Genomic DNA, 12832 nt, shown 5'->3' on the forward strand with positions numbered 1-12832 from the left:
GTACCTTGAGCATCTGCATTTATCTTTCCTCCCTCTGGAAGCCACTCCTAAACAGTGAATCGATCTTACACGTGAGTGTACACGCACACACACTCAAGGACAAATAGGACAGGAGGAAACCATAGCACAGCATTTGAAGCTGAAACTCCATACTAATTAAACAGATATGGGAAGGCAGAATTCTGGCACGGGGGATGGATAACCCCACCAGGTCCAGTTTACACCACAGAAATTCCGGAGGTTTTAGCAATTGACATCACAGGTGCTGCCTCCAGAGAGGGGCCAGGTCAAGCTAAAATCAGGAATTGAGCCCTGAATGGTGTGGCTCAGTTGATTGCGTGTCGTCCTGCGAAGTAAAAGGTCATGGGTTCCTTTCCTGGTCAGGGCACATGTCCGAGTTGTGGGTTTGGTTCCTGGTCAGGGCATGTATGAGAGGCAACCAATCAATATTTCTCTCTCACACCAGTGTTTCTCTCTCTCTCTTTCTCCCTCCCTTCGCCTCTCTCTATAAATTAAGTAATTAAATCTGTAAAAATAAAATAAAATCAGGAGTTGAAAGTATGTTTAAAAAGCAGGAGGTCCCCAAATCTTACCAATCCAAGCAAGTTCGGCCTGCCTTTCTCCCTCCAGCAGAAAACTAGACTTTTATTCCCTGGAGAGGTAATAGTCTGTGGGCTGGAGAATGTAGGCACAGTAGAAAATATTTACATAATAAATAGGAGCATGGCCCTCAGCCACCAGCCTCTCCTCTGCCCTCTTCCTCTCAGCTCCTGGAACACTGGCAGTTAGGCCTAGACCTTCCAGGCAGGAGACCAGAAGATTTAGGGAGGGTGTCTGCCCAGACTAAGATGAAAGAGTTGAAGACTCTCAGACTGAAGATAAGGTCACAAGCCCTGAGGGAGGTCATGTGGTACAATAAAGCCCACAACAGACAAGCCACAGGCACTCACCTAGAGCTTCTTGTCAGCTTTTGGTGCTCTGCTCTTAAATATGAACAGACAACCCAGGTTCACCAGATTTTTAAGAACGTTTTAATATGAATGATAACAACTAAAACAAACGGGAAAAACCCTTCAAGAAGAGTAATATGTACAGTAAGAAGAACATTTCAGGTACTTCAGAAAAATTCTTTTATATTCTCAGAGAGATAAGAAATTGTGTTACATTTAGGTGGCTCTAAGGGGGGAGAAAAGAAAAGAGTACTGAGAAATAAAAAGATAATAATAGAAAACTAAAGGAGTTCATCATCACCGAACTATTATTGTATGAAATGTTAAAGGGACTTATTTAAGAAAAAGAAGATCAAAACTATGAACAATAAAATGGCAATAAATACATATCTATCAACAATTGAGCCAAAAAACAAACTAAGCAAACAAGAACAGAAACAGAATCATGGGTATGGAGAGTGTTTTGATTGTTGCCAGATGGGAGGGGGTGTAGGGGAATGGGTGAACAGGTGAGAGGATTAAGAAGTACAAACAGGTAGTTACAGAATAGCCATGGGGATGCACAGTACAGTATAGGAAAAGGAGCAGCCAAAGAACTTAGACGCATGACCCATGGACATGAACAGTGGTGGGGGGATTGCTTGAAGGTGTGTGTTGGAGAGGTGTTGGGTGGAGAGAGGCAAAGGGGGAAAAATTAGGACAGCTTTAATAGCATAATCAATAAAATATAATTTAAAAAGATAATAGTAGCCCTGGCTGGTGTAGCTCAGTGGATTGAGCGCGGGCCTGCGACTCAGACGATCGCGGTTCGATTCTCAGTCAGGGCACATGCCTAGGTTGCAGGCCAGTTTCCCTGCAGGCCAACTCCCAGCAGGGAACCCTCGAAAGGCAACCATACATTGATGTTTCTCTCCCTCTCTCCTTCCCTTCCCCTCTAAAGATAAATAAATAAAATCTTTAAAAAAATAAAATAAAATAAAATAAATAAAAAGATAATAGTAGAAATGAAAACTTTAAAAGGGATGAAATATAAAGGAAATATCCCAGAAAACTTTTTCAGTAGAAAAAAAAGTTTAACAAAGGTGGAAAATAGGAGAGAAAAGATAAGAATAGAGGATTAGTCTAGAAGGTCTCATATTGGATAATAGGAGTTCCAAAAAAAGAAAGAAAAGACATGGCAAGGAAGAAGTAATGACCTAATACAAGAAAACATCAAAGAATGTAAGGATATTACTCGTTTCTAGGTTGAAAGGGCCCAGTACTCAGCACAGAGGAAGAAGGTAGACCCACATAAAGGCACATGGGATTCACAAACTGGGGTCAAAAAGGCAATCCTAAAAGCTTGTGTGTGTGGGGGGGGGCAGTGGGGGAAGAATCAAGAAGCTTGAACCTTTAACCACATCACTGGAAACTAGAAGACAATAAAGTAGTTTTTAAAAATTCTGAAGAAAAAAAAATATTTTCAACTTCAAATTCCACATCAAGACTTGCTGTCAATCAAGTGTGAGGGTAGAATAAAGACAGATTTACACATGCAAGCTTTCCAGAACTTGCCCCTCTTTTAGGAAGTTGACAGGATATCTCCACTAAAAATAGGGGGGATATCTAAGAAAAAGGATCGACATAGAAATGAGCATCAGCAGGAGAAAGACAAAAGCATCTCCATCGAGATGGTAAAGGGAGGTCCCAGGATGCCAGCTTTGCAGCAGGTGTAGGGACCATCAGTCCTGCTTAAAGCAGGGTGCTGGGTTCTGGAAGATCCTCAGCAACAAGGTGAGATTAATGTATCTCTGTAGGTGAATGTGTTGAGAAAAGGCTTAGCCAGAGAGTTTGGAGTTGAATAGAAAACTGAAAAAAGTAAACCCCCAGTTGATAGAAAGTAGCCATGCTAAGCATAGTAAGCATGGCTTTTGGGCTGTAAATATTGTTTGCCTAAAGTAAACATGAGTACTACACTAAATAAAATTATAGCACCCTGATTGGTGTGGCTCAGTGGATTGAGCATGGCCTGCGAACTGGCATGTTTCCAGTTCAATTCCTGGTCAGGGCATATGCCTGGGTTGTGGGCCAAGTCCCCAACTGAGGACATGCCAGAGGCAATCGTTGTATCTCTTGCTCATTGATGTTTCTCTCTTTCTCCCTCTCTTCCCCTCTCTCTAAAAGTTAATAAGTTTTTTAGAAATGGTAGCATAACTATATTGGAAGGATTAGGAACAGGGTGTGTATGGGGTGAGGTCAAGATAGTGAAAGAGAACTTAATCTTCATCTTCCATGATAGAAGATTTATAGATAACGCCTAAAAATGAAAAATCAAGATAGAACAACATAAACATCCCTCGGTGCCATAAGATTGGCTGAAAGAATTGAATGTAGCTGTCTCTGAGGAGTGGGGGGACATGGGTATGTCCAGAATGGATGTGGCATCTGGTGGCCAGGGGGAGGGATGTCATGGAACTGTGAATAATAATAAAAAACCGACTCTTGAAATAATATTCATGTATAAGTTCTATAAAACTAAAAACACTTTTAAAAAGCAACAAACAATAAGTGTTGGAGAGGTTGTAGAGAAAAGGGGACCCTAGTTCACTGTTGGTGGGATTGCATACTGGTACAACCACTATGGAAAACAGTATGGAATTTTCTTTTTTTTAAATTTAATTGTTGTTCAAGTACAGTTTTCTGTCTTTTACTACCATCCCAGCTCACTCCCCCAGTGCTCCCCACCTCCCTCCCATTTCTACCCGCCTTAGTTGTTGTCCATGTGTCCTTTACACTAGTTCCTGTAAATGCTTCCTTTTCCCCCCTGAAATTCCCTCCCCTCTCCCTTCTGGTCTCTGTCCCCCTGTTCTCTATTTCAGTGTCTTTGTTTTTATTTTGCTTGCTTGTTTGTTTTGTTGTTTAGGTTCCTGTTAAAGGTGAGATCATATGGTATTTGTCTTTCAATGACTAGCTTATTTCACTCAGCATAATGCTTTCCAGTTCCATCCATGCTGTTGCAAAGGGTAGGAGTTCCTTCTTTCTTTCTGCTGCATAGAATTCCATTGCGTATATGTACCATAGATTTTGGATCCATTCATTTACTGTCGGGCACCTAGGTTGCTCCCAGCAGTTGGCTATTGTAAATTGTGCTGCTATGAACATTGGGGTGCATAGGTTCTTTTGGATTGGTGTTTCAAGGTTCTTGGGATATAATCCTAGCAGTGGAATTGCTGGGTCAAAAGGCAGGTCCATTTTTAGTTTTCTGAGAAAATTCTATACTGTTTTCCATAGTGGTTGTACCAGACTGCAATCTCACCAACTGTGAAGTAGGGTCCCCTTTTCTCCACAGCCTCTCCAACACTTGTTTGTTGCTTTGTTTATGATTGCCATTCTGACCGGTGTAAAGTGGTATCTCATTGTGGTTTTAATTTGCATCTCTCTGATAGCGATACTGAGCATCTTCTCATGTGTTGCTGGATCTTCTGTATGTCCTCCTTGGAGAAGTGTCCAAGTTTTTTGCCCACTTTTGAATTGGGTTGCTTGTCTTAGAGTGGAGTCGTGTAAGTTCTTTGTATATTTGGAGATTGAACCCTTGTCTGAGGTATCATTGGCAAATATGCTTTATCATATAGTTGGTTCTCTTTTTATTTTAATACTGTTTTCTTTAGCCTTGCAAAAGCTTTTAATTTTGATGAGATCCCATTTGTTTATTCTTTCCTTTATGTCCCTTGCTCTAGGGGACATATTAGTAAAAATGTTGCTGTGTGAAATATCTGAGATTTTCTTGCCAGTGTTCTTCTCTAGGACTTTAATGGTGTCATGGCTTATATTTAAGTCTTTTATCCACCTTGAATTTATTTTGGTTTATGGTATAAGTTGGTGCTTCAGTTTCATTTTTTTGCACGTAGCTGTCCAGTTCTCCCAACACCATTTGTTGAAGAGTCTATTTTTAGTCCATTTTATGTTGCCGCCTCCTTTGTCAAATATTAATTGACTATAGAGACTTGGGTTTATTTCTGGGCTGGAATTTTCTAAGAAAACTAAAAATGGACCTGCCTTTTGACCCAGCAATTCCACTGCTAGGATTATATCCCAAGAACCTTGAAACACCAATCCAAAAGAACCTATGCACCCCAATGTTCATAGCAGCACAATTTACAATAGCCAACTGCTGGGAGCAACCTAGGTGCCCGACAGTAAATGAATGGATCCAAAATCTATGGTACATATACACAATGGAATTCTATGCAGCAGAAAGAAAGAAGGAGCTCCTACCCTTTGCAATAGCATGGATGGAACTGGAAAGCATTATGCTGAGTGAAATGACAATGATCAGAAGGGAGAGGGGAGGGAATTTCAGGGGGAAAAAAGGAAGGATTTACAGGAACTAGTATAAAGGACACATGGACAACAACTAAGGGGTGGGGGCAAATGGGAGGGAGGTGGGGAGCACTGGGGGAGTGAGCTGGGATGGGAGTAAAAGACAGAAAACTGTACTTGAACAACAATTAAAATAAATCAATTTTAAAAAGAAATTAAAAAAAGAAAATTAAGTTTTATAGTTGTTATGCTTAATACAGTGTTTTATGAATTCTAAGATGCACAGTTTTTTCACGTTTTCACATCACTGAAATTAGGATGAACATTAAAATTTTTCATGTCTCAGACTTAATGAAATATGATGGCTCAGGAGTCTGATATTGTATCTTATTTAGGAATGACGTGAGTATAATATAATGCTTTTTTTCTTAAAGATTGCAGGCCTATGTCTACCTCTTCCTCCCAAAAAATTGATTGGTAACATGGATCGTGAATTCATAGCTGAGAGACAGAAAGGTCTTCAGAACTATCTCAACGTTATCACTACAAATCATATCTTGTCTAATTGTGAGCTGGTTAAGAAGTTTTTAGATCCAAACAACTATTCTGCAAACTACACTGGTAAGCAGAGGGGTCTGTGAGCAGTGGTCACAGGGCTAACGAGGCTCTGTGCTTTGAGGGAGATGAAATATGTGGGAGAAACTGTTCCACTGGGAAGACGTGTATATTTGTTATAGGGTATTATTCATTCACTAATTCTTACCTGATTGTAATTTATTTAGATGTATAAAAGAAAATAATTAGTTCTAACATGTTTGTAATGCCTTCCCAGAAAAATCTGAAAGAGAAGTTATTGTGTCTGTGTACTTACATTCTAGTCTTTAGTAACTTCCCTGACAGAATCGATGGTAAATAATCCATGATAACCTATACAGTAATTGCAAGTGATTTGTATTTGGCTCCTTTTTGTATTTACAGTTACACAGTGTGTCTGGCTTTTCTCAGAATTACTTTCTCACAGCAGTGATATCACTCAGAAGGGTTCTCTCTGTGCTCCCAGTGGTTCACTGAGACCCACTGAGTGCAAAACCGAGGGAGGAGGTAGCTGTCTTTGTTCCATGGGACAGGGAGGCAGCCAAGGGACTGAAGTGAAAAGGATACCGGTTTCACACAAAGCTGGCATTGAGTACCTGAACCTAGTCTCAGCAGAATGGGTGATTAAATATTGAATACATTCTGGTGTGACCTTGAAGACACCAGTGGAAACCATTGTAGGACTGAACTAACGACTAAAATTCAAATGGTTTGTTAAAGCTAAACTGTGCTTAGATTCTTTCTAAATGGAATTCGGGGTATTATTAATAAGCCGATATCCTCACTAAAAGAATAGATTGTTTACACTCTACTTTTTGGGTCCTCAAAAACATTGCTTTGAGTCCAGGTCAGTGTGGCCCAGGTGGTTGAGTGTCATCCTGCAAACCAAAAGGTTGTGGGTTCAGTTCCAGGTCAGGGTGCATACGAAGGGCAATTGATCGATGTTTTTCTCAGTCTCTCTCTCCTTCCCTTCCCCTCTCTGTAAAATCAATAAGCATGTTCTCAGGTGAGGGTTTAAAGAAAAACTGCTTTTAAAGCAATTGGAAGAAATTTTATTCCTCTTTCAGAGAGAGGGGAGTAGAGGCTTGCTTGTCAGGCACCAAACTTTTCTGCATAATCGAATCCCCTGGGGAGCTTTATAAAATCCTGATGCCCAGGCTGCACTCATGTCAGTTAAATCAGAATCTCTGCAGGTATGGCTCATGGTTTCCTCCCTCCCTCCTTCCCTCCCTGCCCCCCCTCACTCCCTTCCTTCCTTCCTTTTTTTATTTGTTTGTTTTTAATTGATTTTAGAGAGAGAAGGGATGGGAGGGAGGGGGGCAAGGGAGAGGCAATGGTTTGTTGCAATGAATTTATGCATTCACTGGTTGCTTCTTGTATGTGTCCTAACCTAGGATAGAACCCACAACCTTAGGGTATCAGGCGTAGGCTCTGACCAACTGAAATACTGGGCCTTGGGCAGGCTGGTGGTTTCTAAAGCTCCCCAAGAGATTCCAATATGCAGCTGAGTTTGAAAACCACAGTCCTTGGACCTCACTATTCATAGTATGGCCTGCTGACCAGCAGCACTGTATTTTGGGGAGCTTATCAAAAATGCAGAATTCAGGCTCCATCTCAGACCTACTAATCAGGATCTGATTTTAGCAAGGTCCCTAGGTGATTTGCATGCTCATTAAAGCTTAAGAAGCCTCACTCTTACAGGGGGTGTCCAACCTGCAGCCCGCACGCCGAATGTGACTCAAGGTGGCTATGAATGTGACCCAACACAAAATCATAAATTTAGTTAAAACATCATAAGATTTTTTTGTGATTACATTTCACAATGTATTTAATGTATGGCCAAGACAACTCTTCTTCCAGTGTGGCCCCAAGATGCCAAAAGGTTGGATACCCTGCAGGGACCTGCTGTCTTCTAATAGAAGCAGGAGTAAAAAAAATGCCTTTCCAGAATGCAGTGGGATGAAGGAAAGTTTATTTCAAATTCACATTAACTGCGGGTTACACGTTGAACACTGCGTTGTTAACCAGGCTTGCATTCATCCCCTACTTGGTTTTGGTTCACCTGGGAGGGAAAGCATCACAGGGCTGAGGCCCCCAGCAACTCGCTTTCCTTCTCAGCAGCATCGCTCATTTCATTTCTCCGTGCTGCGCCTCAGTTGTTCCCAAAATTGTCAGAAGGTAGACTGTCTGGATTGACTTATAGTCCTATAGCAGAACAGTAGTGAATGGTTGCTGTTTTCAGAGAGATGCTGACTTATTTCCCCCTTTGAATGAGATGTCGGGACTTGTCTTGGCCCTAGGCTGACTCACCAGCTGTGTCAGGAAACGGAAGCCTGGGCCCCCTCCTTTGCGTCAGCTTGATGGAGCCGTTCCCCAGAAAGCCAGGCAGACTCGCCCAGACTTTGCAAAACTCAGTGTGGCTCATCACCTTCTGTGTAGGAATTGTGAGGTGTTCGCTTGAATTAGAAAGTTTAATTGAGAACCAGCTGTTGTACAGGGAAAACAGATGTCTCCCAGTCATGAGGGGTTGGTGTTGGGACACACACACGCGTGCACACACACACACACCACCACCACCACCTTATTCACTTTGTTAGCAAGGTACTTCTATTGTATAAAAGCCTCACTGCTCTGTAGCCATCTGCCCAGCCCAAACCTCACACCCCCTCAGAGTAAGGGGGATTTTAATGTCTACACAGAAGTCAGTTGGCCCAGAAATCAGTAGGCCTGAATCCTAGTCCCAGCTTTGTCATCAGCAGCATTTGCCCTCCATGGGCTTCAGGGTCCAGGGCTATAAAACAGGAGTTGGGGGAGGGGGCCATGGACTGGGGAGTGTTGAAGTTCTCTTTGGTCTAAAGCCCCATGAATCCCGTGAATAGGCTGATAATAGTGAGCTCCAGAGGAAAAGTATCCAAGGAGAGATTGGGGGTGGGGGCTGGTGTTCAGAGCTAGAGTGGGATGCTTTGGAGAAGGTGGAGGCCCCTCTCCAGCTGTTTTCTGTGCTGGCCTCTGCTGCGCTGTTTCCTGTAGTAGAGTAGGGACCTGGAGCTCAGCTGCGGGGCTGAAAGGCTCAGTGTTTGTCCCCTGCAGCCGTCCCAGGGGGCTGGGATCTAGGAGCTCAAAGACTGCACGTGATGGGGGCAGCTGGTGTCTTCCGAGCTCAGAAGTCTGAGTGCTGTGTGTGGTAAGAGCAGAATGGACGTGAAGGCTTCGCTCTGCATTGCCAGTCTAGGGCTTGTTTATCTGCATTTATGAGCCTGCATTTCCCTTCCTGTCATTGCTAAAGAAAATGAGGGCAGATGCCTTCCTTTTTATGGTTTTCATGTTCTAACGGGAGTGAGTATCCATACCCATTGAATGTCTATTGAACCTAGTTCTCACTGCATGAAATATTTATTGAACACCTACCATGTGCCAGATGCTATGAATACAGCAACACAGAAGGAATAGTCTCCCTCACCCCTACCCAGGGCACTTCTGCGGGGAGAAGACTGTGGCAGGGTAAACGTGGCGCAGCACCTTGGGTTGGGGGGGTGCAGTTTATAGGGTTGTAGATGATTTAGATCTGAAGATGGAAGGCTTCCCAGAAGAGGTGCTACAGACATGGAGATCTGAGAGGTGAGGAGAAGTTGGAGAGGCTGAGAGGCAGGGGCAGTGCTCCAGGGGAGGGAGGTATTTCCAGCCAGAGTGTCTGGTCTGGGGGAGGAGAATAGCCCTGATACAGGACAGTCTGTGAGTGAATCCCAAAGGAGGGGCAGATACAGCCCTGAGAGGGCACCAGGGGGAAGGGAGGGAGGGGTCCTGGCTAGGGGAGCAGTAAATTTGGGCTAAGCCTCAAAGGATAGATGGGCGAGAATGGAAAATGCTGAGGTGTGGGGACAGGCCAGTCTTCAGGGACTGAGGGGGCAAATCTGAGCGTGAAGGGAGAGTGAGGCACGACTGTTGTAGGAGACAGAGCCAGAACTAGGTTGAACATTAGGTTTAGGAGCTTGGTTTTGACTTGGTAAAGAAATGGGACACCAATAAAAGCTTCTAAGCAGAGAAATAGATGCTTAGCATTTAAGTGTTTTGCCTGGGGAAGGGGGATTAATATTGGGACTGTAGTAGTCCTGTGATTTACTTGACAATAAATCATAGTTTAGTGGAAAGAAAATGTCCTTTCCATAATTCCCTGCCCCCTAAGGTATAAAAAGCTCTTTCCCAGTCCTCAATTTACCTTTCGTTTTGTTCACGTTCCATTTGTTCCATGTGTTCACAGCTATTTCCCTGTTTCTGAAACAACGTACAGCACATAGTAGCATATGGTCAATATTGTTGAGTAATGATTTTGTGGGAAATTATGAGTCATTGTTAGTTTTGAACAAACTGTCCTTCAGTCTCCTATAATGATACCGTACTACATTTACAAAGTTACTCTTCGTGATCCTTCTCAACGTTGATATGAATGACTTTCACTTAAAAGAATTTCCTTTTGCCCTGGCTGGATGGGTCAGGTCAGCTGGTTAGAGGGCCACCCCACCAGGGCTGCAGGTTCGCTCCCCGTCAGGGCTCCTCCAAGAAGCAACCACTGAATGCATGAATAAGTGGAACAACAAATTGATCTCTCTCTCTCTCAAATCAAAACAACAAAAAAGAATTTCCTTTAAATTTGTTTACATTCAAGTTATTTTGTAAATACTGAAGACATTTCATATCCACATTATTTATGGGGGAGGAACAGAGTTCCCAGTGTTGATAATTAACGTTTATATGCTTCTGTCCCACCCAGTCCCTCCAAGTGGTTATTCACATTGGAGTAGTTAGAACAAATGTAAGTGGAGTCAGTTTTGTATTTGGTTCTCACATCTTTTCTTCTTTGTGGATGGACTGACACTTTACATATTGAATCAATAAACAAACAGCTAGTGGGTTCTCTTCCCCGAATCTCTTAACTCATAATGTACTGTGAAGTGCATCAAAATGATACTGTGTGCCCAGCTCTCTGCAGGGTAATTCCAGACTAGGTACTTTTGACATGCGGAGATGTCCGTCCCTTATGTCTCTCCACCCTGCCTAAAGTGTAATCAGTGCTGTGCAGCCGTGAAATGCCACAGCGAATCTGCAGGATTTCTGTTTGCTTTCAGGAGTCGGGTGGCTTCATTTACTCACCGCATTGAGAAATAGCAAGTTACAGGTGTTGCTTTCTGTAGGAAATGCAAAAGCACGGTTATTTTGATAATTTTATAATACAATTTTATAATATTGAACTTTAAAGAACTTCCTCTTCTCATTGTCTTCTTAAAAGGAGAAAACATTGTCATGATAAACGAACACAAAAGGAAGCATGGACTTTTTCCAGTAAACAGGCGCACCGTCACTTCCCACAGTAGAACTGTGTTGTTGCTGGACATAGATGTTTTTCTAAAACACTGGCTTTTATTTTCAGTATATATTTAAGGCTAATCGCTTCTTTGTTGGTGAAAGCTATAATTCCTCAAGGAATGAAGATGGGATAAATATCACTTGGAGAAACATCAAATGCTGTTCCAAGCTGACCTTAGAAAACATTTTGAGTTTTGTGGTTGGATTATGGCCTAGTGCATATATTGAATTCTTGGCTGAATATTTTACATCTTCTAGTACATGAACATGTATACCCACAATATTAGTAGTAATTGATTACTTTTTTCTTTAATAAACTTTTTACTTTGAAATAACTATAGATTTACAGAAAAATGACAGTTATAGCACAGAGGGTGTCCGTACCCCCCTCACCCAGTTTCCCTAATGTTAACATCTTATATAACCATGGTACATTTACCAAAACTAAGAAATTAATGTTGGTACATTACTCTTTTTTTTATTTCTTTTTTTTTCCAAGATTTTATTTATTTATTTATCTTTAGAGGGGAAGGAGAGGGAGAGAAACATCAATGTATGGTTGCCTTTTGTGCGTCCCCTGCTGGGAGTTGGCCTGCAGGGAACCAGCCTGCAACCCAGGCATGTGCCCTGACTGGGAATTGAACCGTGATCCTCTGGTTCACAGGCCCGCACTCAATCCACTGAGCTACACTAGCCAGGGCTAATGTTGGTACATTACTCTTGACTGCAGATTTTATTTAGATTTCACTAATTTTTCACTAACGTCCTTTTTCTCTTCCAAGATCCAGTCTAGAATCCCACATTGCATTTAGTCTGTGTGTTTGTTTTTGTAATGAAGTTTTTTAAGGTTGTAGACTGTAAGAATGTCATTTGTAAGAAAACATCTTAAGCGTATGGTACTTTCCTGATATGCTTGACTAATGCGTTTCTGAAATGTCTTTGCAGAGATCGCCTTACAGCAGGTCTCCATGTTCTTCCGATCAGAACCAAAGTGGGAGGTGGTAGAACCATTGAAAGACATAGGTGAGAAACTGGCGAGCCCATTCTGTTAAAAAAGACAGATCCCAGAACTGGATTCTTTGTCATGCTTCCCTTTATGTATCCCAAGAAAGCTCTTAAATGCAGGTGGTGTCTTTTCCTTTTTGCCTTCTTACTGCTTGAGGATGCAGTTCTTAACTTTTGATACTTAGTGACTTTTGACACTTGGTTGAAGTCCCATCTGAGGATTTCAGTGGTAGTAACACACTTTCAACCTGGTTTCATCATTCATTCTTCACCTTTCTATTCACCAAATCTAAACTGAAGTGCTGTTTTCCTATTATCCCTGTGTCTGGAGCGATTTTTTTGCCTTTTTTATTTTTAAGTTCAATCTTTACCATGTCAACATTACCAAATGCTTGTTTTACTTGCACCTATATAGCTATGGAAATAAGTTAATTTTTATCACTCAGTCAATGAAACATCAAGTGCCATAAAAATTATGTAGCTATAAACATATTTCTGCTCTTATGGCAGGTTGGAGGGTAAGGAAGAAATATTTCTTGATGAAGATTAAAAATCAGCCAAAGGAGCGGCTCGTGTTAAGCTGGGTAAGCTGGGGTTTTGTTTCAGTCTCATTTCAGGGACTT

At 42.0% G+C, this 12832-nt stretch overlaps 1 protein-coding gene across 6 annotated transcripts in view; it reads left to right on the forward strand.

Annotated features, from left to right (window-relative positions):
• The window catches only part of PXK (PX domain containing serine/threonine kinase like), a 70896-nt gene that overhangs the window by 31707 nt on the left and 26357 nt on the right, over positions 1 to 12832 (forward strand). For all 6 annotated transcript variants that reach the window (XM_037040784.1, XM_037040785.1, XM_037040786.1 and 3 more), the window contains 3 exons: positions 5684 to 5870; positions 12150 to 12227; positions 12720 to 12793. In XM_037040784.1, the coding sequence (XP_036896679.1) occupies positions 5684 to 5870; positions 12150 to 12227; positions 12720 to 12793 (339 nt within the window). The remainder of the gene's footprint in view (positions 1 to 5683; positions 5871 to 12149; positions 12228 to 12719; positions 12794 to 12832) is intronic.

This window comes from Sturnira hondurensis, unplaced genomic scaffold (genome assembly GCF_014824575.4).
Source record: "Sturnira hondurensis isolate 20B ecotype Veracruz unplaced genomic scaffold, ASM1482457v3 Scaffold0002840, whole genome shotgun sequence".
NCBI lineage: Eukaryota > Metazoa > Chordata > Mammalia > Chiroptera > Phyllostomidae > Sturnira > Sturnira hondurensis.